The sequence below is a fragment of the Salvelinus fontinalis genome, chromosome 18, assembly GCF_029448725.1.
Source record: "Salvelinus fontinalis isolate EN_2023a chromosome 18, ASM2944872v1, whole genome shotgun sequence".
In the NCBI taxonomy this organism is placed as follows: Eukaryota; Metazoa; Chordata; class Actinopteri; order Salmoniformes; family Salmonidae; genus Salvelinus; species Salvelinus fontinalis.
In genome coordinates this window covers 48,379,235-48,404,814 of record NC_074682.1, presented here as the reverse complement: position 1 = coordinate 48,404,814, position 25,580 = coordinate 48,379,235, and the positions used below count along the sequence as shown (strand labels likewise).

The 25,580-nt window shown below is 41.7% G+C and overlaps 1 protein-coding gene across 11 annotated transcripts in view; it reads left to right on the top strand.

The window, feature by feature from the left end:
* LOC129815684 (potassium voltage-gated channel subfamily KQT member 2-like) overlaps window positions 1-10,705 on the top strand; it is a 77,721-nt gene extending 67,016 nt beyond the window's left edge. For 6 of the 11 annotated variants that reach the window (XM_055869699.1, XM_055869697.1, XM_055869701.1 and 3 more), the window contains 4 exons: window positions 2,116-2,224; window positions 2,715-2,846; window positions 8,612-8,735; window positions 8,841-10,705. In XM_055869699.1, coding sequence (XP_055725674.1) covers window positions 2,116-2,224; window positions 2,715-2,846; window positions 8,612-8,735; window positions 8,841-9,596 — 1,121 coding nt within the window. In that variant the 3' untranslated portion in view covers window positions 9,597-10,705. Of the gene's footprint in view, window positions 1-2,115; window positions 2,225-2,714; window positions 2,847-6,133; window positions 6,230-8,611; window positions 8,736-8,840 lie in introns of all 11 variants that reach the window. The other 5 variants (XM_055869693.1, XM_055869690.1, XM_055869692.1 and 2 more) reach the window with 1 other exon arrangement.
* The last annotated feature ends 14,875 nt before the right edge of the window (window positions 10,706-25,580 follow it).

Sequence of the window (25,580 nt, the reverse complement as noted above, 5' to 3'; positions counted from 1 at the left end):
AGAGTCTTTAGATGCCTTTTGGCAAAACCCAAGCGGGCTGTCATGTGCCTTTTACTGAGGAGTGGCTTTCGTCTAGCCACTACCATAAAGGCCTGATTGGTGGAGTGATGCAGAGATGGTTGTCCTTCTGGAAGGTTCTCCCATCTCCACAGAGGAACTCTAGAGCTTTGTCAGAGTGACCAATGGGTTCTTGTTCACCTCCCTGACCAAAGCACTTCTCCCCCGATTGCTTAGTTTGGCCAGGCGGCCGGCTCTAGGAAGAGTCTTGGTGGTTCCAAACTTCTTACATTTAGGAATGATGGAGGCCACTGTGTTCTTCAATGCTTCAGACATTTTTTGGTACCTTTCCCCAGATCTGTGCCTCGACACAATCCTGTCTCGGAGAACTATGGACAGTTCCTTCGACCTCATGGCTTGGTTTTTACTCTGACATGCACTGTCAACTGTGGGACCTTATATAGACAAATGTGTGCCGTTCCAAATCATGTCCAATCAATTGGATTTACCACAAGTGGACTCCAATCAAGTTGTAGAAACATGTCAAGGATGATCAATGGAAACAGGATGCACCTGAGGTCAATTTTGAGTCTCATAGTAAAGGGTGTGGATGGTTATGTGAAAAAGGTATTTCTGTTTTGAAATCTTTATACATTTGCTAAAATTTCTAAAAAACAGTTTTCGCTTTGTCATTATGGGGTATTCAAATGTAGATTGCTGAGGATTTAATCCATTTTAGAATAAAAGCTGTAACTTAAACAAAATGTGAAAAAAGTAAAGGGGTCTGAATACTTTCCGAAGAATAACAAAGCCACTGACACACCATAAAACCATTATGGTCTTAAAAAGAGAGCAATCTACTGTATACTCTCTCAAATACAGCACCAACAATGAATTATAGAGGGAGGGATTTTTCTCAGCCCTTTCACAAGTGCAGTCTGAACCTTGGCAAATTGCCAACTTGAGTCTGACCTTTCAGAGCCCCAAAATAGAAAACCAATCCATTACAATAATTGAAAGTGAAATGTGTGACTGCACAAGCAAAGATCCACACTCCTCTGCCTCCAACTTCAAGTCAAAGGACCAGTAAGTGTAGTGACTCAGCCGCACATAAAAAAGTTTGATACAGAAAGGAGTATCAGAAATATTCTATGCTAAATATAATGAATGATATACAGTACGGACGGTTTACAATGTTATACTGTCGCACTGTTTTCACTTTTAGTTTAGTTCAAGATATAGCAAGATCATTTGATCACAGAGTTAGCTGCCCTGCTATAGCTTGTATATAACTGCTTTTGAGCATCCATGTTTTGTACTGTAGATACATAGTCCCCCCTTCTGTCAAATCACTTTCTGCAGATTGAAACACCTTAAACGACTTTCTCTGTATAGACCTACAGGTGTAGGATCTTCATTTGAGGCAGATTGCAACGGCAGGGAAAATAATCCTGCAGCAACAGGAAATGGAATTATAATTCATGGACATTTTTTGTAGGGGTTGATACATTTTCGTTAGAGACATTTTAAAGTGGAAATGACAAACTTTCAAAGCCTTTATAAACCTCAAATATATTGCAAGTGTGCATTTCCTGCTGTGCAGGAAAATTCTCAGCAACAAAAGTGATCAAATTAAGATCCTACATCTGTACACCTAGAACTTGACTGTCTCAAACTGCTGATTGACTAGGCTGTGGTCCACTGCAGAGGCCTGTCCTGCTGAGGATGCTAGCTGCTAGCGTAGCTTCAGACATGAGCACACTGGCTTCGGCACGGCACGCCACACATTTATATTTTTGGGCCACAGTAGTAAGATTAACCCCTTAACCTCTAACTGGTACCACTATGTCCCCCCACCCCCTTTTCCTTTACCTTATCCTGCATTGGCCAATGAGATGAACCGACACTGCCATTAACCTGCCCTCGATTCGACCCGGCTCCCAATCCCCCACTGTAACCCTGGGCTGTGCAAGTTAATGGCCGTGCCTTGCCTTCGCTTGGTTCCATGCAGACTGACATCCTAAAATATGGAATGAGAGTGCAGATGACAGCTCAGCGTTTCCATCCCACAGGAACACGCTAACACCGGAGCTGTCATGTGCTTGTTGTGTTTCGTAGAAGCCAGCCTCCCTGGTGAGGACATAGCGGACGACAATAAGAGCTGCCACTGTGAGTTTGTCCCTCCGGACTTAACTCCCGGACTCAAGGTCTCCATCAGGGCCATTTGGTAAGCCAAGACAAGTGTTGTCTTTCAGAGTGGGTCTGGCTCAGTTCTAGTGTTGCAAAATGTCTAACTTTTCCAAAATTCCCAGGTCCTTATTTCCAGTTTATTCACTCCTGAATCTGGGAATATTTCAAATGGGATTTCTGGGAATCTTTCAACTGGGATTTCTGGGAATCTTTCAACTGGGATTTCTGGGAATCTTTCAACTGGGATTTCTGGGAGTTTGGGGGAAAGTTACAGACATTAGTGTAATTTTACAATCCTAGTCAGGTCCCAATCTCAATCTCTCATTTTATCTGTATTATTTTCCAGACCAGCGCTAGAATACTCAATTTGGGAAAATCGGTTTACGCTGTTATACAGACATGTATAAAGTTAATTAAGATGTCTCATGCCCCACATAATTCCCCCCAACCCTAGTAGAATGATCATACATCTATGAAATGTCCCCTTGAGGTTGTGTTCATATCTGAAAGATCTCTCTCTTCCTCAGCATTATGAGGTTCATGGTCTCCAAGAGGAAGTTCAAAGAGAGCCTGCGGCCGTACGACGTGATGGACGTCATAGAGCAGTATTCAGCCGGCCACTTGGACATGCTGGCCCGCATCAAAAACCTCCAGTCCAGGCAAGATACCCTCCCTCTCTCCTTCTCTCTCGCTCTTAGTCTCTCTCTAAGAAACAGGTCTTTTGCCACACTTTTAGATCCCTGGGTACAGCACTCGATTAGAGCGTGAGGTTACAATTACATTGCATGCCTCGTTGTGTCCTCCTGTGTTTGATGTCCATAATGTCTGTTTTCTGTAGTGATGTCTGATCTCTCTTGTGATGTCTGATCTCTCTTGTGATGTCTGATCTCTCTTGTGATGTCTGATCTCTCTTGTGATGTCTGATCTCTCTTGTGATGTCTGTTCTCTGTAGTGATGTCTGTTCTCTGTAGTGATGTCTGATCTCTCTAGTGATGTCTGATCTCTCTAGTGATGTCTGATCTCTCTTGTGATGTCTGTTCTCTGTAGTGATGTCTGTTCTCTCTAGTGATGTCTGTTCTCTGTGGTGATGTCTGTTCTCTGCGGTGATGTCTGATCTATCTAGTGATGTCTGATCTATCTAGTGATGTCTGATCTATCTAGTGATGTCTGATCTATCTAGTGATGTCTGATCTATCTAGTGATGTCTGATCTATCTAGTGATGTCTGATCTATCTAGTGATGTCTGATCTATCTAGTGATGTCTGATCTATCTAGTGATGTCTGATCTCTCTAGTGATGTCTGATCTCTCTAGTGATGTCTGATCTCTCTAGTGATGTCTGATCTCTCTAGTGATGTCTGATCTCTCTAGTGATGTCTGATCTCTCTAGTGATGTCTGATCTCTCTAGTGATGTCTGATCTCTCTAGTGATGTCTGATCTCTCTAGTGATGTCTGATCTCTCTAGTGATGTCTGATCTCTCTAGTGATGTCTGATCTCTCTAGTGATGTCTGATCTCTCTAGTGATGTCTGATCTCTCTAGTGATGTCTGATCTCTCTAGTGATGTCTGATCTCTCTAGTGATGTCTGATCTCTCTAGTGATGTCTGATCTCTCTAGTGATGTCTGATCTCTCTAGTGATGTCTGGTCTCTGTGGTGATGTCTGATCTCTAGTGATGTATGTTCTCTGTGGTGATGTCTGTTCTCTGTGGTGATGTCTGTTCTCTGTGGTGATGTCTGTTCTCTGTGGTGATGTCTGTTCTCTCTGGTGATGTCTGTTCTCTCTGGTGATGTCTGTTCTCTCTGGTGATGTCTGTTCTCTCTGGTGATGTCTGTTCTCTCTGGTGATGTCTGTTTTCTCTAGTGATGTCTGTTCTCTAGTGATGTCTGTTCTCTAGTGATGTCTGTTCTCTAGTGATGTCTGTTCTCTCTAGTGATGTCTGTTATATGTAGTGATGTCTGTTATATGTAGTGATGTCTGTTATCTCTAGTGATGTCTGTTATATGTAGTGATGTCTGTTATATGTAGTGATGTCTGTTATATGTAGTGATGTCTGTTATATGTAGTGATGTCTGTTATATGTAGTGATGTCTGTTATATGTAGTGATGTCTGTTCTCTAGTGATGTCTGATCTCTCTAGTGATGTCTGATCTCTCTAGTGATGTCTGATCTCTCTAGTGATGTCTGATCTCTCTAGTGATGTCTCTTCTCTGTAGTGATGTCTGGTCTCTGTGGTGATGTCTGATCTCTCTAGTGATGTCTGATCTCTAGTGATGTCTGATCTCTAGTGATGTATGTTCTCTGTGGTGATGTCTGTTCTCTGTGGTGATGTCTGTTCTCTGTGGTGATGTCTGTTCTCTGTGGTGATGTCTGTTCTCTGTGGTGATGTCTGTTCTCTGTGGTGATGTCTGTTCTCTGTGGTGATGTCTGTTCTCTGTGGTGATGTCTGTTCTCTCTGGTGATGTCTGTTCTCTCTGGTGATGTCTGTTCTCTCTGGTGATGTCTGTTCTCTCTGGTGATGTCTGTTCTCTCTGGTGATGTCTGTTCTCTCTGGTGATGTCTGTTCTCTCTGGTGATGTCTGTTCTCTCTGGTGATGTCTGTTCTCTCTGGTGATGTCTGTTCTCTCTGGTGATGTCTGTTTTCTCTAGTGATGTCTGTTCTCTAGTGATGTCTGTTCTCTAGTGATGTCTGTTCTCTAGTGATGTCTGTTCTCTAGTGATGTCTGTTCTCTAGTGATGTCTGTTATATGTAGTGATGTCTGTTCTCTAGTGATGTCTGTTCTCTAGTGATGTCTGTTCTCTAGTGATGTCTGTTCTCTAGTGATGTCTGTTCTCTAGTGATGTCTGTTCTCTAGTGATGTCTGTTCTCTAGTGATGTCTGTTCTCTAGTGATGTCTGTTCTCTAGTGATGTCTGTTCTCTAGTGATGTCTGTTATGTAGTGATGTCTGTTATGTAGTGATGTCTGTTCTCTCTAGTGATGTCTGTTCTATCTAGTGATGTCTGTTCTCTGTGGTGATGTGTTCACACACCATTCACCAGGAATCAGAGGATGATTGACAATTCATGATATTCCCGAATCCCACCAACATCACGACATAGGCTACTGTACCCCAACAATGACAAGAGAGGATAGCGAATTCAGTGAATCAGTGACAATCAGTGACTTTTTCTGAAACGTTGATGTAGTCTGCTTCTTTATAAGCAGTGTGAGTCTGTATGAATGTTAATACAACTCTTATCAAGCTAATCAACATTTGGCCTGACCTGCTCCTTGCAAAGGGGCATATACTGACGTCATTGTATGATGTTAAGAGGTTCACCATAAAGTGTCCAACTTAAAAAGACACAACTCTGGGATCCATGACCAAGGGAATTTTCTGTGAGGTTTGTACTTACCCAGTGCAACCAGCCATTGCAAATTAAGAGTCATGGTGAGGTTTGTTCGTCCAAAAGGTCAGAGTTCATTGAATCTGAATTCCGAGTCTATACGCATCCCACAACATTTACATTGTTTACATTGTAGTCATTTAGCAGACGCTCTTATCCAGAGTGACTTACAGATAGCTAGGTGAGACAACCACATATCTCAGTCATAGTGCGTACATTCTTCCTCAATAAAGTAGCAAAGGCAGTGCTAGTAGTTAGGGTTCCACATGTATGTAAATATATTCCTACTTATAACAGAAAAATGTTCATATCAAAATCTCCTCACTATTTTTTAAAATGATGGCTTCACTGTCATATCATACAGCTATAGTCTGCGATTATTTTACCAAATGAAAAAACATCCCTTTGGAAAATGTGTTTTGGAAAATACATATTTTTCCTTGTCTTTTGTCTCCTGGTTCTGTTTTGGTTTCGTTCATTTCATGTGCGCTTGTCGGACTGGTCCGTGTTGCGCCTTCATCCTGCATTGTGGATGTGTCTTCTCTATTCACTTTGCCAGGATAGATATGATTGTTGGTCCCCATGGACCCTCAACTCCACGCCATAAGAAGTATTCATCTGATGGACCCAAAGAGTCACCCAAATACTCTCCTAGGTTAGCCCTCACCAGACTGCCTCTCTCTCATCAAGAGATTCTCCTGAGTTCCTTATCCATTCTGTTGACAAGCAGCGGAAACCTTTTTTTGGCTCGGCCTACTGTATGTGACAGCATGTGACTAGCTGTGTCTATAAAGAGGTGTGACGCAGTGACTTTATCAAAATGACAAATATCTTACTGCAAGCAGCAATTAATGAGTTATTCTCAGTAAATAACTACTGAAACTCATTGACTCATATTGTCTCTTTGAGTGCTAATCGGCTGAATACATAGTGTATACATTGTATACACATAGAGTATAACACGTGCAATTTTGTTTCTTCTCATTTTTCTTGCACTATACTGCAATGATTTTACCAGAGAATGAATAAAAGTAGAATAAAAGTTAAAGAAGACGAACTTGGTTTATCCAATAGTTAAGAATATGGTAAATGCTCCCGTAGGACATAGGAGAAGCTCATATACTGTAGGTAAGTAGTCAAGTCAAGTAGCCGGACAAAAAAAGTGTTGCGCTGAATCGCCTGCAATACATTGACAATGACGAGCTTATACATACAAATAATAAGATACAGCTACTGCTTATGACCTATGAGGCGACTATGAACAGTATAGTATGTTCTCTGGTTTTGGATGCATGTTGGCATGAGGCGTATTGAAGCATGCCACACGATGCACAAGGTCCATTTCAGAAGTTTGCATAGTTTCTAGTCTTGGCTGCCATGGATGGTTGGGAAATTGGTGAGCATGTTTTACCTGACTATGAAGCAGTTCTGTGAATAATATTTTTATACTGAGGATTTTTCTCTCTTATTCAGACGGTTAAAATGGTAGTTCATTGCTAACCCTCTTACAGATGTAGGATCTTAATTTGAGACTTTACTACAGCAGGAAAATAATTCTACAGCAACAGGAAATGTGAATTATTATGTAGATTATAGTTAGACATTTTTGTCGGGGTTGATACATTTTTCCTAAGGGAAAATCAAGTCTGACATTTCAAGTGGAAATTACAAACTTCAGAAGCCTTTTTAAACCTCAAAACTATACAAGTTTTAAATATCCTGCATTGCAGAAAAGTTATGCTGCAACAGGGTGATCAAATGAAGATCCTACATCTGTATAAGTAGGCCTCAGTCAGAGTTAAATCTAGTGTAGAAGGTTCATGGTGCTGCAGGGCAATAAGTATAGCTGATCCAATATGTCCAAGCCATTTTTTCAGTGACACTTTACTTGAATCAACCTCCCGTTTTAGTGTACACATTTGATTAACACTTTACTCAAAGCTTTCATAATGCCTACAGAACTTTTCATAATGCCTACAGAACTTTTAATAATGCCTACAGAACTTTTAATAATGCCTACAGAACCTTTCATAATGCCAACAGAACCTTTCATAATGCCAACAAAAACGTCTCATAATGCCTACATCACCTCTCATAATGCCTACAGAACCTTTCAATATACCTACAGAACCTTTGTCATAGCAGTCATAGAACCCATGTCATGACAACTTGCCTTACACTTTGACAACTGGCTTAACAATGTTATGAAGCAGAACATATATGGCAAACTACCATGTCTAGAAACTTCAGGGTTTTTAAGACCTTTATTATAACCTCTCAACTTGAAGTAACGTGTTTCTGTATTGTCTTGCTGGGGTTCAAGAGCCCATGAATGGCACTGATGAGTAGTTGAGATAAAAAACTAACCCTGCATCCTCCAAGGCCCTACCTAGGTCCTCCTCCTCCTCCTCCTCCTCCTCCTCCTCCTCCTCCTCCTCCTCCTCCTCCTCCATCTCTTCCTCCTCCCCCTCCCCCTCCTCCTCCTCCTCCTCCTCCCCATCCTCCCCCTCCATCATCTCCTCCTCCTCCATCTCCTCCTCCCCCTCCTCCTCCCCCTCCTCCTCCCCCTCCTCCTCCCCCTCCTCCTCCTCCTCCTCCTCCTCCTCCTTCTCCTCCTCCTCCTCCTCCATCTCCTCCATCTCCTCCTCCCCCTCCTCCTCCTCCATCTCTCCGTTGTCTGAACACACTGTAATACATGTTATGCCATGCATGAGCCTGTCTGACCCCCACTGTGCTCAGCGCTAGGAAGGCGAGAGCTGTACCCGAGTGTGTGGAACTCTCCTCTCAACACCTGCACTCCTCTACCTCTTGCAGTAGGATCAGATATTGTCAGGTTATACACTTCCACTTGTTATACCGTGGACCTGAGTTGAAGGTCAGAGATTATTTTAGAGTAGAATATAGTACTGTAAGTGCTTTGTTTTGTTGTGGTATACATTTTTAAGGTGATATAAGGTGTCAATTTCAAGTAGGTTTGCTTCAACTCTATTGGCTTGATACTAGACGGACGTTACCTGTTTGTGTTTTGAATCGGTAGAGTTGACCAGATTGTTGGTCGAGGTACTCCAATCACAGATAAAGACCGTCCCAAAGGAACCACTGACAGTGGGGTTGAAGAGGACACAAGCATGATGGGGCGCCTAGGGAAAATGGAGAAACAGGTAAGGTACACTGTTATCTGGTGATGGCAATATTCATTGTATACCTTTGTTTCACTTGGGCTTTCCAACTGTCCATCACACCATGGTGTCTTCCCTTCTGAGCAGGTCATGTCAATGGAAAGGAAGCTGGACTTCTTGGTGAACATCTACATCCAGCGCATGGGCATCTCCCAGTCGGAGACGGACGCCTACTTTGGGTCCAAGGAGCCCGAACCAGCACCGCCTTACCACAGCCCTGTGGACCACATGGAGAAGAGTGGCTCCATCACCAAGATCATCCGATCCAACAGCTCTATCGGACAGAAGAACTTTGACCCACCGCCATCCTGTTCCGGCCCGGGGGTCCACTGCCCACCCTCCACCTCCTGGCAGCAGCACAACGTCAGCGAGTTCCACCAGCCGAGCCAAGGCAACTTACCATCTCCTGTAGGTGATCACTCCTTGGTCCGTATCCCTCCTCCACCGGCCCACGAGCGCTCCTCTGGAGGCCACAATGGGAGCAATCGGGGATCCCACCGCAACAGCGGTGGTGGAGGTGGAGGTGGTGGAGGAGGAGGAGGTGGAGGCAGTGGCGAAGGGGATAGAGAGGGCAAGCCAGACAGCGACACGTCCATCTCTATCCCCTCAGTGGACCACGAGGAGCTGGAGCGCTCCTTCAGTGGCTTCAGCATCTCCCAGTCCAAGGAGAATCTGGACTTCCTGAACAACAGCTATTTCAGTGGCGTAGCCCGCTGCGCCAAGGTAAGGCCCTACATCGCAGAAGGTGAGTCCGACACTGACTCCGACCTCTGCGCCCCCTCACCCAACTCGGCCACCGGGGAAGGCGCTTACGGGGACCGAGGGTGGTCAGGATCCAAGTAGGCCAAAACTGGAACCTCATATAAATGGGGCCATGGTGACTCTGCCTTAGATTTCAGAGCTAAGAGTCTGATATGCTGGGTGTGAGGCCGCTGCTACCACCAATGGTACATGTGAGGACAGAGTCACCCAGCTCCTCTTAAATGACTGCAATGTAGAGTGAGAAAAAGGGTTTATCAGACCACACTCCAGCAGTTTTTACTGAGAAAGAGCCTGTAGTTTTTCATACTCGGAAGGTTTGCAGCAACTTGACTTAGAGTACACACATTTGTTTTCATGTATTCACACACTCATCAAGGTTAAGTTTGCCAGTGATTTAAAAAAAATATCTGACCCTGGAATGGAATGCAGATTAATTGCCAACCTTCTATATTATGATTGAGATGGTTAAAGAGTTATCACACAGAAGATACAGGTCCCGTGTGGCTCAGCTGGTAGCGGACAGCACTTGCAATGCCAGGGTTGTGGGTTCGATTCCCACAGGGCATCAATACGAACCAACGTATTGCTCTAGATAAGAGTGTCTCCTAAATGACAAAAAAAAGGAGTAATTATATAAATAATACTTGAATTTGATCTAAACTCTGATGTTCTTTTGCTGTATCTCTTTGTTTTTGATACGTGGCATAAGAGATTCCCAATTGCATCTAAAATGTAATGTATTGTATTTCTATCCCAAATGACTTATTATTTACAGTGGACAACAGAGGACATGTTTTGCATTATGGTTGATCAGCTAAACACATATATTTCAAAGGAATGTAATATTATCAACATTATGGCTCGTGTCCATAAGCACTATGGGATAAAGGGACGTGATAACCAGTTCTATGTGCACTATTCTGTTGTGGTTGTTGTACAAAAACACTGATGGCATTTACATCACACTACTTACTAAAGATATTGTACATATTCTATTCAATACCAACTACCCACAATATTGCAATTGTGATATCCACAAAGATGCTTTCTATGGGTAGAGGTACATTTGGTTTAGTCTGTATATGATCTGTAAAGATGTATTTGATTGATTTGTATATATCAAATCATTTAGATGTGTGTATTTATTTATTAATTTCCTGTAAGAATTACATATGCAACTTGGGCACAAATGCCTTGCAGCTGTCTTGATTTTCTTTATTTTATTAGTTTTTGCTAAAAAAAAGTGTGTCTAAGAATCAATTATTCAAATGCACTAACACTTAACAGCTAGATCAATGACATAACACTCAACTGGAAACATTAACATACTTCACTAATGTAAAATTACAACAGCTACAGTTAGATGGAAGGTTTGATATTTTGTTGGTATAAAATATAATTTCAAGATTATAACAATTTTAACAAAATATTCAGGCAGGCCTACCTCACTTCCCACTGCTGAACACAGGACAGGCTTCACACTGCTGAACACAGGACAGGCTTCACACTGCTGAACACAGGACAGGCTTCACACTGCTGAACACAGGACAGGCTTCACACTGCTGAACACAGGACAGGCTTCACACTGCTGAACACAGGACAGGCTTCACACTGCTGAACACAGGACAGGCTTCACACTGCTGAACACAGGACAGGCTTCACACTGCTGAACACAGGACAGGCTTCACACTGCTGAACACAGGACAGGCTTCACACTGCTGAACACAGGACAGGCTTCACACTGCTGAACACAGGACAGGCTTCACACTGCTGAACACAGGACAGGCTTCACACTGCTGAACACAGGACAGGCTTCACACTGCTGAACACAGGACAGGCTTCACACTGCTGAACACAGGACAGGCTTCACACTGCTGAACACAGGACAGGCGTCACACTGCTGAACACGGGACAGGCGTCACACTGCTGAACACGGGACAGACGTCACACTGCTGAACACGGGACAGACGTCACATTGCTGAACACGGGACAGGCTTCACACTGCTGAACACGGGACAGGCTTCACACTGCTTCACACGGGACAGGCTTCACACTGCTTCACACGGGACAGACTTCACACTGCTTCACACGGGACAGACGTCACACTGCTTCACACGGGACAGGCTTCACACTGCTGAACACGGGACAGGCTTCACACTGCTGAACACGGGACAGGCGTCACACTGCTGAACACGGGACAGGCGTCACACTGCTGAACACAGGACAGGCGTCACACTGCTGAACACAGGACAGGCGTCACACTGCTGAACACAGGACAGGCTTCACACTGCTTCACACAGGACAGACGTCACACTGCTTCACACAGGACAGGCTTCACACTGCTTCACACAGGACAGGCTTCACACTGCTTCACACAGGACAGGCTTCACACTGCTTCACACAGGACAGGCTTCACACTGCTTCACACAGGACAGGCTTCACACTGCTTCACACAGGACAGACGTCACACTGCTTCACACAAGACAGGCTTCACACTGCTTCACACAGGACAGACGTCACAATGCTGAACACAGGACAGAGGTCACACAGCTGGACACAGGACAGACGTCACACTGCTGGACACAGGACAGGCTTCACACTGCTTCACACAGGACAGGCTTCACACTGCTGAATAAAGAACAAGCTTCCCACTGAATGGAGGACAAGCTTCCCACTGAAAAGAGGACATGCTTCTCACTGATGAACACAGGACAGGCTTCAGGCTTCCTTCCCAATGTTGCACAGGACAGGCTTCTTTCTCACTGCTGAACACACTTTGACATGATATTTCATGTAAGCCAACATGGGGACATTCAACAAACTGTGTTATCATTTGAAAAGGCATTTGGTCCAGTAATGCTGCAATAATTTGGGTAATTATGGTTAAAATGGATTCATTGTGTAATGTTTCATTGTTGTATTTTCAAAGGAAAAATCATGTACGAACGTACACGACCAGTCAAAAGTATTAGAAAACCTACTCATTCAAGGGTTTTTCTTTATTTTGACTATTTTCTACATTGTAGAATAATAGTTAAGACATAACATCTATGAAATAACACATATGCAATCATGTAGTAACCAAAAAAGTGTTAAACAAATCAAAATATATTTGAGATTCTTCAAATAGCCACCCTTTGCCTTGATGACAGCTTTGCACACTGTTGGCATTCTCTCAACCAGCTTCACCTGGAATGCTTTTCCAACAGTCTTGAAGGAGTTCCCACATATGCTGAGCACTTGTTGCCAGCTTTTCCTTCACTCTGCGGTCCAACTCATCCCAAACCATCTCAAATGGGTTGAGGTTGAGTGATTGTGGAGGCCAGGTCATCTGATGCAGCACTCCATTACTCTCCGTTTTGGTAAAATAGCCCTTACACAGCCTGGAGGTGTGTTGAGTCATTGTCCTGTTGAAAAACAAATTATAGTCCCACTAAGCCCAAACCAGATGGGATGGCATATTACTGTAGAATGCTGTGGTAGCCATGCTGGTTAAGTGTGCCTTGAATTCTAAATAAATCACAGACAGTGTCACCAGCAAAGCACCCCCACACGATCACTCCTCCTCCTCCATGCTTCACGGTGGGAACCACACATGCGGAGATCATCCGTTCACCCACACCGCATCTCACAAAGACACGGCGATTGGAATCAAAAATCTCCAATTTGGACTCCAGGCCAAAGGACACATTTCCATCAGTCTAATGTCCATTGCTTGTGTTTCTTGGCCCAAGCAAGTCTCTTCTTCTTATTGGTGTTCTTTAGTAGTGGTTTCTTTGCAGCAATTCAACCATGAAGACCTGCTTCCTGCAGTCTCCTCTGAACAGTTGATGTTGAGATGAGATGTGTCTGTTACTTGAACTCTTTATTTGGCCTGCAATTGGCCTGCATTTTCTGAGGCTGGTAATTTGAATGAACTTATCCTCTGCAGCAGAGGTAACTCTTCCATTCCTGTGGCAGTCCTCATGAGAGCCTGTTTCATCATAGCACTTGATGGTTTTTGCGACTGCACTTAAAGAAACGTTCAAAGTTCTTGAAATGTTCCATATTGGCTGACCTTCATGTCTTAAAGTAATGATGGACTGTTGTTTCTCTTTGCTTATTTGAGCTGTTCTTTCCATAATATGGAATTGGTCTTTTACCAAATAGGGCTATATTCTGTATACCACCCCTACCTTGTCAGAACACAACTGATTGTCTCAAACGCATTAAGAAGGAAAGAAATTCCACATATTTACTTTTTAGAAGGTACACCTGTTAATTGAAATGCATTCCAGGTGACTAACTCATGAAGCTGGTTGAGAGAATGCCAAGAGTGTGCAAAGCTGTCATCAAGGCAAAGGGTGGCTAATTTGAAGAATATCAAATGGAAAATATATTTGGATTTGTTTAACACTGTTTTGGTTATTACATGATTCCATGTGTGTTATTTCATAGTTTTGATATCTTCACTGTTATTCTACAATGTAGAAAATAGTCAAAATAAAGAAAAACCCTTGAATGAATAGGTGTTCTAAAACTTTTGACCGGTAGTGTATGTGTAACGTTGTACATTTGTTCTGCCAAAAACATCCCTTCGCTCTACCAATATTCTTGCTGGTGTTTTCCCTCCATTTTCGTCCAGTGCCAATCAGGATATCTAGACAAATATTGAGGGTAAAGGTACACACGTATGAACTACTAGAGGAATACATTCATTTCATTCACACTTGGTATTGTGCACAATGATTGAAAGATACAGTCTGCAACTGGATAAAATAGGTTCATCCAGGGATAAACATATATATATATATATATATATATATATATATATATATATATATATTGTTAAATTATTCCCCCACAAAATTATTAAATTAATCCTCAAATAGATAGCAACCTTCAAACACTTTTAAATGCAGAGATGCATGAGCTCAAATTAACATTAACAAGAAGTATGAATGAGTGAAATGAGCTTTTCAGGAACTGCCTTGTTAATGTCCTAGTGACGTTATCTGTACTCCTGTCATACTGAATGAAAAGACTCAGAAGAACCAAAACAATTATATTTACGAGGTTCAACTAGCAACACAATTTACTGCAGGGAAGAATAAGAATTTTCAACAACTATCATCTCAGCTAAAATATCATAAATGCTTGTGACATACTTCTCAAATGCCTTGGATGTCTTTTATGGGGGAGGGGTGTTCTAGCCTTTGTTATAGGCCACATTTGAATGGTGCAGATCTCACAAAATGTGCTCCTGAATGTATTTTTGAATGTCTCACTCAAGCTATACTCATCACTGTTAGCTCACAGCATGCGTAAAGGTAGGTAAGCTATTTGGAGCAAAACAGAAATGTATCATAAAGACAACATTTGTAAATTAGAAAGACAACGTTTGTAGAGGAGTACAGAGAACTACAGACAGAACAATATTTCACGGCACTTGCATGTTGCAATCCCTGCACTCCTTACCCCCCCCCCCCCCCCCCCTTCCCCCTGGCACTTATCGTACCTCTTGTTTACAGCATATCAATTTTAGCCTACTCACTATACACTTGGCTTTGTTTAGCTTATTGTATTCATTTCACAGTCACATGGAGTTTGTGACATGCTGTAAGCATTCCACAGCTGTTATAAAAATGTTGGCTATGTTTACATCTCTATGGTTTCAGCCATGATTGTTTTATGTGTGTTTACTGAACAAGTCCATCTTTTGGAAACTGCTTGCCGGCATGTTTTGAACCGCAGTATGTCATGAATATACATTTGACTTATTATGTAGCATAATCCTTGTAGTAACACTCATATCCATGAACATACGGAAACTGTATAATAAACTTTGTTTCTCATAAGGTTTAGACGTGTTTTAGACTATGTTTTCATTGATTCAATCAATGTGGTTGGGAGTGTAGAATGGCTGAATACAGTGACTGCTTCAGTCTATAACTAATCAGACTTCATTTTCATGTTGCAGAGAAGGAAATACATGTTTTTTCACAGAACACAAGTTGTTCCAAATTAATCTCATGAAGGTGAGTTTCACCACAACCCAGAATTAGGTAAGATACATGAGGAGGACGGGAGGGTAGCCTACTGGTTAGAGCGTTGGACTAGTAACCGAAAGGTTGCAAGATAAAATCCCGAGCTGACAAGGTACACATCTGTTGTTCTGCCCCTGAACAAGGCAGTTAACACACTGTTCCCCGGTAGGCTGTCATTGAAAATAAGAATTTGTTTTTAACTGACTTGCCTAGTTAAATAAAAAACACCTGAAGATATGCAACTGACTGGAATAGAATGCAACCATGTACTTGCAGAGCTGAACCACAAGAGGGCACTGAACACTCAATTAAATTTATTCGGGATCCCCATTAGCTGCTGCCAAGCTCTTCCTGGGTTCCAAACACATTAAGGCACTTACATTACATATAAATCAAAAGATAAAAGAGTACATAATATAACATTACTAAACCAATACATATCTACAATACAAAATGTATAATACAACAATATTACAATGTATGTGCTAACGTGTGTGTCTGTACCTTTGCGTGTCTTGTCACAGTCCCCGCTGTGTATTTTTACTGGTTTTTTAAAATCTGATTTTACTGCTTGCATCAGCTACCTGATGTGGAATAGAGTTCCATGTGGCTCTACAGGAAACTGTTGTGTGAAAAACCCAGCAGTGTTGCAGTTCTTGACACACTTTAACTGGTACGCCTGGCACCTACTACCATGCCCCGTTTAAAGGCACTAAAAACTTTTGTCTTCTGTAGTCTGTTCTGGACTTGGGGACTGTGAAGAGATTTCTGGTGGCATGTCTTGTGGGGTATGCATGGGTGACCGAGCTGTGTGCTATTCGTTTAAACAGACAGCTCGGTACATTGAGCTTGTCAACATTTCTTACAATAACAAGTAGTGATGAAGTCAATCTCTCTTCCAGTTTGAGACATGAGAGATTGACATGCATATCATTAATGTTAGCATCCCGTGTACTTTTAAGGGTCAGCCGTGCTGCCCTGTTCTGAGGGAATTCTAATTTTCCTCAGTCCCTCTTTGTGGCACCTGACCACACTACTGAATAGTAGTCCAGGTGCGACAAAACTAGGGCCAGTAGGACCTGTCTTGTTGAAAGTGTTGTTAAGAAGGCAGAGCAGCACTTTATTATGGACAGACTACTCCCCATCTTAGCTACTGTTGTATCAATATGTTTTGACCATGACAGTTTACAATCCATGGTTACTCCAATCAGTTTAGTCACCTCAAATTGCTCAATTTCCACATTCATTACAATATTTAGTTGAGGTTAAGGGTTTAGTGAATGATTTGTCCCAAAAACAATGCTTTTAATTTTGGAACTATTTAGGACTAACTTATTCCTTGCCACCCATTCTGAAACTAACTGCAGCTCTTTGTTAAGTGTTGCAGTCATTTCAGTCGCTGTAGTAGCTGATGTGTATAGTGTTAGAGTCACCACATACATAGACAGACTGGCTTTACTCAAAGCCAGTGAGTGGCATTTCGTTAGTAAAGATTGAAAAAAGTAAGGGGCCTAAACAGCTGCCCTGGGGAATTCCTGATTCTACCTGGATTATGTCGGAGAGGCTTCCATTAAAGAACACCCTCTGTGTTCTGATAGACAGGTAACTCTTTATCCACAATAAAGCTGGGGGTGTAAAGCCATAACACATACGTTTTTCCAGCAGCAGACTATGGTCGATAATGTCAAAAGCCGCATTGAAGTCTAACAACAGCCCCACGGTCTTTTATTATCAGTTTCTCTTAGCCAATTGTCAGTCATTTGTTAAAGTGCTCGTTGAATGTCCTTCCCTATAAGTGCACTGAAAGGCTGTTGTCAATTTGTTTATTGTAAAATAGCATTGTATCTGGTCGTTGAACTCACTGTACACTAATAGGGATTTCATAAAATATGTAGTTGAGCACATTTTCCGATGTTTAGTGTGGTGCGCTCTGATACATTATAGGATTTTACATATCAGATATATTTTCTCACTGAAAAGCTGTGGAGAATCAAATTTTTATCAGCCTCTACAGTTGTGTAAAAAACAGCAGTTTTTGGCTCGAGGGACTGTTGTGGTGGGATGTCAGGAGTAGGAGAGGTAAAATGAGAGAGAGCTACATTAAGCTGGTGCTGTGTCCTCGGGGGTTAAGCTGGTGCTGTGTCCTCGGTGGTTAAGCTGGTGCTGTGTCCTCTGGGGTTAAGCTGGTGCTGTGTCCTCTGGGGTTAAGCTGGGGCCGTGTCCTCGGGGGTTAAGCTGGGGCCGTGTCCTCGGGGGTTAAGCTGGTGCCGTGTCCTCGGGGGTATGGCTGGTGTTGTGTCCTCGGGGGTATGGCTGGTGCTGTCCTCGGGGGTATGGCTGGTGCTGTGTCCTCGGGGGTTTGATATAAGAGCCTGTGTTCTCTGGTCTCTCTAACAGGATCTGAAGGACACCGGGTCCTCACATATGCTGGAGGCACTGCATAAACACACACACACACACACACACATTGCTGAAAAGTGTTTGTGGTCTCACCTCCCCTTTCTCCTAGAAACAAACACACACCCACACACACCCAATTAGATATATAGGACATAAAATAATATTGGGACAAACTTGTCTTATATTACATATATTACCAGATTTACCATGCCAGTGGTTTCTCTTACAACTACTTTCCATATTGTTCTCTATATCACTGTATACTTATCATGTAAAACTCATTAAGATCTAGAGCTGAAGGAAGAGATATAGTGGCAGGCTGGTAATATTTTTCACATTATTCCCTAAATAGTCATTTACACAGTCAACTGTTATTTGACATTTGGCAAAATAAAACCTGAAAATGATGATCAATGCATTTAAAGACTGATATATACTGAGTGTACAAAACATTTAGGAACACCTACCTAACATGGACTCTACAAGTTGTCAAAAGCATTCCACAGGGATGTTGGCCCATGTTGAATCCAATGCTTTGAATCCAATGCAATCCAATCTTTTGGGTGGCACCTACTACCATACCCCGTTCAAAGGCACTTAAATATTTTGTCTTGCCCATTCACCCTCTGAATGGTACACATAAACAATTAATGTCTCTATTGTCTCAAGGCCTACAAATCCTTATTTAACCTGTCTCCTCCCCTTCATCTACACTGGATTCACCTGGTCAGTCTGTCATAGAAAGAGCAGGGGTTCCTAATGAATAGGAAAGGTAAATATGAGAAAGGTCAAGTCTTTAGGTGAAATCGGTGTTTAGATAAGAGCAGGAGTAAGCCTGCTTGTTCTTGAGACACAGTACAATGAAGGTATTCTCCTATACATGTTTTTCCTATCGGCCCAAACTCTGCAACAGAACACACCATTGTCCTCCAAGGTGAGGTTGTGAATCCACGTAATTCGCGGATTTGGGGCTGGTCTCTGAGAAGCAGTATAGAGAGGGGGTTCTTTTAATTTCATTGCTTTGGTTCCATCCAGCCCCTTTTCCCCATACTACCGTGTCAAGGAATAAATTCCCTGTTAATGGTAAAATTCTCTGCCTTTGTCATCCTTACCCGCTATCCCATACCTCTTTCACTCCATGGGGAGTTGAGTGGCAGGGTGTTGCGTTCCCTCCAAGAGGCGTGCGTAACAGGGAGTAATTCCAAGAGGAGCTGGCATTGAGCAAGTACAGTATATGTGCTGTTCACTGCTATTCCCTCTGGACTGAGCAGAGGTTGGTAAAATTAATTTTTGTGCATCTTTGATAAACCCATAATAGCTTCCATGCAAACTGTCCATTCAGTTGTCTTGTGTAGTAAGGTAAAATGACCTTCTCACCCAAACTTGAAAAGATGTTCTGATGTTTCACACAAACTCTTAGCTCTAATCTTTTGAAAGCAAGGCACTGCTCACCATCAAAAATAGTAACCTCAATCATCTGCTTGAACGTCTGAGATATGGATAACTGATGCATTTCTCTCTCTGGGAGATTTGTTTGCACTGTCAGCTGTTTGCACTGTCATTTGTTTGCACTGTCAGCTGTTACAAAAAAGTTTTCAGAAATGCTTTGGGATTGGGACACAAACAATTAATCATCCATATGCTCTTCAGTAGAATTCCTACACCTGTATCAGACAGCCTTAGGGGGATGATTCTTAAAATATCAACAGAATTCAGTTTAAATCGACCCTGCAGGTACTCAGAGGTTGCATACGCTTTAAAGTTCACTAGGAGATAGTTGCCTTCTGGTTGAGACTTGTTCAAAATAAAGGAAGATTTATCACACCCAATACACAAAATGTGCAATGTATCTTGTCCTCCCTCGTAACCAAAGTGGATGTAAGGTTCAATGAAGTCCTGAGCTTGCTGAACTCCCAGTAGCATCAGGAGCCCTATAAACACCATGTACACATCCATCTCTCCTCTGCCAATGCCCCTCTGTCTTTGGCTATGTCCCTGTAAGGGTTCTTATGTACTCTATCACAGCTCTTACACAACTTCTGACCCTCGCTTATTATTGTGAAAGGGAACAGAGTTGACTTACTTGATATCAGACCATCAACCACAAGCTCTTCTCTTCCTCTCATTCATTCTTAGCTAAGCTGTACTATTTGACGTTAGCTGTAAAGCTTTTGGGAAATGCATTTGATTTGATTTATTAGGATCACCATTAGCCGAAGCCAATGACGACAGCTAGTCGTACTGGGGTCCGACACTTAACGAAAAATAGATTAGAGACAAAAGCCTTTACAATTGACATACATTTAAAAACAACATGTAGTGTGTGTGTATCTATCAGTTACACATACATGTCAGTACATACACACAAGTAGACCACAAAAGGGAGGAGGAGCGCTTGAATAAGCAACGGGAGTGTGTAAAAATGCTTACAAGGGTCAAGCCTCGACACACATTCAACTTGTTTAAACATCAAAACCCAGCCCTTTCGTGCCACCACCAGTTACTGCTTCCATAATTCCGATTGTGAAAACCCAATCTATAGCACTACCGCCAGCGCTTAGATTTACATTATTTATTTGTGTTAGGTGTGTTAAAATGGAGCCCTTAGTGTCTGCATTTTCGTCATGTTGTAAATTTTGTCTTGCACATTTGAGAATGCAACTACTCAGGGAAGCCATGTAGTGTAGCTAACTGTGTATTTATGTCTTTGCATCAGGTATAAATGCTATTAAGAGAAACTGGCAAAAGAATTACAGCTAAATATCCACGGCTCTGCTAAATTAATAACACCCAATAACACAAAAAATTAGGCCCATTCTTTAACTGTCACCAGGCTTGCTTTCAAATATTTGTTTTCTGTCAAATACATTTAAAATACATTGCATTCTGTGTTGTGTCACATGATTAACAATTCTCAGAATTACTTTATGCAGAAATTACCATTCTGCATCAACCACAAGTAGCTTGTTTTTTTAGATATGTTACCCCCCCGCCACACACACACACACACACACACATCCACGGTGGTGCAGTGATGCAGAATAGACTAAAACTACATGGCCATCCATGTAGCATCTTAAGCCAATGACCATTGGGAGGCAGAGAGTAAATAAGATGTAGGAAAACAAAGACATACCAACATGAATCATCTGTTTACACGTAAATGCACTTTAAATGTATTTATTTTTTAACACGTATGCACTTGTGACCACTCTGGAAAATACCATCCCTCAGTAGGACTTTCAGTCACATGCAGTAGGAAGCCACATTTGCAGTATATATATATGACACAAAAGCATCTTAAATAAAATGGTCTGTTTTGAATTGAAAATGGTGCACTTTGACACACTTGCAACATACAGTAAAGCAAATGCTAGATTTTTCTCGATGTAGGTGGGGTGGGGGTGGTGCGGGGTGGGTTGGGGTGTGGGGGTTGTTATGAGTGGAACAGCGTAGAGGAAAAGCACTTTAGCGTGTCCTTGGAAGTCAAACCGCCGCTGCTCCCCAGATGCCTTGGTAGAGTGGACTCATCGATATTTTGGTTTCTGCTCTGCTAATTCTGACATCCCATGGGTGGAATGCTTTCTAGTCTTCTAAGAATAAGTATTTTCCCCACCTCTCAGGTATTGTTCTGTTTGACTACCTACAGTGTACTAGCATTGACAGTTTGATTAACTTAAAAAAACACTACATGTTCAATTGATATACAGTTGAAGTCTGAAGTTTGAGTCATTAAAACTCATTTTTCAACCACTCCACAAGTTTCTTGTTAACAAACTATAGTTTTGGCAAGTTGGTTAGGACATCTACTTTGTGCGTGACACAAGTAATTTTTCCAACAATTGTTTACAGACAGATTATTTTACTTATAATTCACTGTATCACAATTCCAGTGGGTCAGAAGTTTACATACACTAAGTTGTCTGTGCCTTTAAACTTCCAGAAAATTATGTCATGGCTTTAGAAGCTTCTGATAGGCTAATTGACATCATTTGAGTCAATTGGAGGTGTATATGTGGATGTATTTCAAAGCTTACCTTCAAACTCAGTGCCTCTTTGCTTGACATCATGGGAAAATCAAAAGAAATCAGCCAAGACCTCAGAAAAAAATGTGTAGACCTCCACAAGTCTGGCTCATCCTTGGGAGCAATTTCCAAATGCCTGAAGGTACCACGTTCATCTGTACAAACAATAGTACGCAAGTATAAACACCATGGAACCACACAGCCATCATACCGCTCAGGAAGGAGATGTATTCTGTCTCCTAGAGATGAACGTACTTTGGTGCGAAAAGTGCAAATCAAACCCATAAATACAGCAAAGGTTCTTGTGAAGATGCTGGAGGAAACAGGTACAAATGTATCTATATCCACAGTAAAACGAGTCCTATATCAACATAACCCGCTTAGCAAGGAAGAAGCCACTGCTCCAAAACCGCCATAAAAAGCCAGACTACGGTTTGCAACTACACATGGAGACAAAGATCGTACTTTTTGGAGAAATGTCCTCTGGTCTGATGAAACAAAAATAGAACTGTTTAGCCATAATGACCATCGTTATGTTTGGAGGAAAAGGGAGAAGCTTGCAAGCCGAAGAACACCATCCCAACTGTGAAGCACGGGGGTGGCAGCATCATGGTGTGGGGGTGCTTTTCTGCAGAAGGGACTGGTGCACTTCACAAAATAGATGGCTACATGAGGAAGGAAAGTTATGTGGATATGTTGAAGCAACATCTCAAGACATCAGTCAGGAAGTTAAAGCTTGGTCGCAAAATGGGTCCAATGACCCCAAGCATACTTCCAAAGATGTTGCAAAATGGCTTAAGGACAACAAAGTCAAGGTATTGGAGTGGCTATCACAAAGCCCTGACCTCAATCCTATAGAAAATTTGTGGGCAGAACTGAAAAAGCGTGTGCGAGCAAGGAGGCCTACAAACCTGACTCAGTTACACCAGCTCTGTCAGGAGGAATGGGCCAAAATTCACCCAACTTATTGTGGGAAGCTTGTGGAAAGCTACTCGAAATGTTTGACCCAAGTTAAACAATTTAAAGACAATGCTACCAAATACTAATATAGTGTACGTAAACTTCTGACCCACTGGGAATGTGATGAAAGAAATAAAAGCTGAAATAAATCAATCTCTCTACTATTATTCTGACATTTCAAATTCTTAATATAAAGTGGTGATCCTAACTGACCTAAGACAGGGAATTTCTACTAGGATTAAATGTCAGGAATTGTGAAAAACTGAGTTTAAATGTATTTGGCTAAGGTGTATGTAAACTTCCGACTTCAGCTGTATGTATATATGTTTTGCAATATCCCAAGTATTCTCAATACATTTAAGAATAATACATGTTGAATATTATCAACATTTTCATAATACGTGCCTGTTCTACACAATTCCTTTTTCGGAACAAAAAACGCCCACACCTTCAGAGAAGCGTACAGGTACCGTGCGTGCAGATGTGTTGTTTTCTAGTCCAAACCCAAGAGGTGAAGAATCACCAGGGAAACCAGAGGACATTTCACACTCAGGCTGCAGCTAGTGTCACAAAATGGAGGTGTTAGTCATTCTTCCTCTTCTCTGAGAGAAACAAAACTGGTTTTCCTTATTCATCGGTGATGTTTTCACCTAGAGCTCTGAAATAAATACTTTAGTACGCCACTGTTTTGCTGAGGGAAAGGCTTGGTATATAATGTATATGCATGACTCATATCATGATAATAAAACACATGCCTTAACTTAGTGCCATAAATGATTGTTGATGTACAGTAGCACATTTTTCAGTCTCGATGATCTTGTACACGATGGCAAAGATGGACAAAACAATGTATTAAAGTTCATTGACCTGGGAAATATATTTGCTGAATACATGATCTAATGTAATATTTTTTTATATACAATTTTCCATCTACTTAAAAAATCCATGTTTTCAAATATGAATATGTATTGTATATGGAGACATAAAACACATTCTAAGGGATGCGTTTTCAATAGATAATGGCACGCATACAATACAGTACAATGTACCAACCCATTTGAAGTGAGAGTGTAAGTGCCTTAGGGTTAAGTGTCCTGGGTTGAAAGAGGACAGGGACTGGCAGCATTTGTCTTGTGTTTGAGTGAAAGGCAGTAGCTTCTAAAGAGGACAGAGAGAGACAGGACCATCTGACAGTGTGGTGACACAAAGGGAAACAGAGGATGGAAGTCCATTTTTTTGTGCAACGTGCAGCCAAGGATTTGTGCTAAAGAGGAGGTTGGATTCCAGAGGAACGTCGTCAGAAACAAATCAACATACAAAAGGGACATGACAACTTTTTGCTCTTTTTTTTCCGCAGAGTGGAAAGAGAAAAGAGATATCAATTGAATAATTGAAATGCATCATGAAAATGAAGAAAGAGCACTGAAGGTGAACATGTAAATGTTTTATGACAACAGTGGACGCAAGCAGATGAAAGAGTTCAAATCTGGGTAGAAGAAGAATTTCACATAGTCAAGAAAATGTCTTCGGTCAAGTGTTATCCTCTTGTAGGAATTTTAATGTCTCTTCTTCCCTTTCAAGGTCAGTCCCATTTAAACGAATGTGTTGTTGATATCCTTATGATAATTGTGATGCAAACAAATATATTGTACAAAGTACTTAAAATTTTAATTAATGTGGATTCCACTTTCAGTTTTGTGTTTAGTATACAGGTGATTTACTGTATAACAATTTAAGAAATGATGCTGCCAAATAGTTGGATGCATCTACTTTTGTGAACATTGTAAGGACTGCTAATGACATTTTGAAGTTTAGAGTACATTTAATAATCTAAATTCAGTAAAATAATAACGTTATTTTATTTGATGATAACAGTATTTGTAGTTAAGTATTTAAAAAAATATATTGGTCACACTTTGGGTTCCTCATACATGGAATCAGCATTCTAGTGTCCTGTTTAAAAGGTATATGTATGTACTGCACATGGGTATATTTATAGGAAATAGCCCAATGTGGAAAACAACAGTAATACTTTGGGAACCTTTGAGGTTAACTATGATTCTGTCCTCCACTCCGCCCCCCCCCCCACCACTTCCTCCTCCTCCTCCTCCTCCAGTGTGTAGCCACCCCAGGGTGCGGGCTCAGGCAGAAGACAGGCTACTGAGGACTCTGTTCAGCCATTACAACAAACTGGCACGCCCTGTGGCCAATGTCTCTGATGTGGTGCATGTGCACTTTGGGTTGTCCATTGCCCAGCTCATTGATGTGGTGAGGATGAAATAAAACTTTAATACCTTCAAAGCCATGCGTACGCATGAGTGCCAAAAATTTAGATTTTAATTTACAAATTATTGTTTGGAGAATTTTAATGGTCCGATTCAGTCAAATCTGCATTTCTGCATTTACACAGTAGCTCTTTTTCTTGAGATCAAATCAAATCAAACAGTGGTTCTGGACTGTACTGTTTGAGTGCATGGTGAGAACTAACACACACAGGGTTCACTGAATCCCAGCCTGTCTATGCAGATACTACAATGAGTAGGTGCATTCCATCATCAACCACCTTTATACTGTTTGTCTTTTCTCAAAATCAGGATGAGAAAAATCAAATGATGATCACCAATGTCTGGGTGAAGCAAGTGAGTCCAATCAAA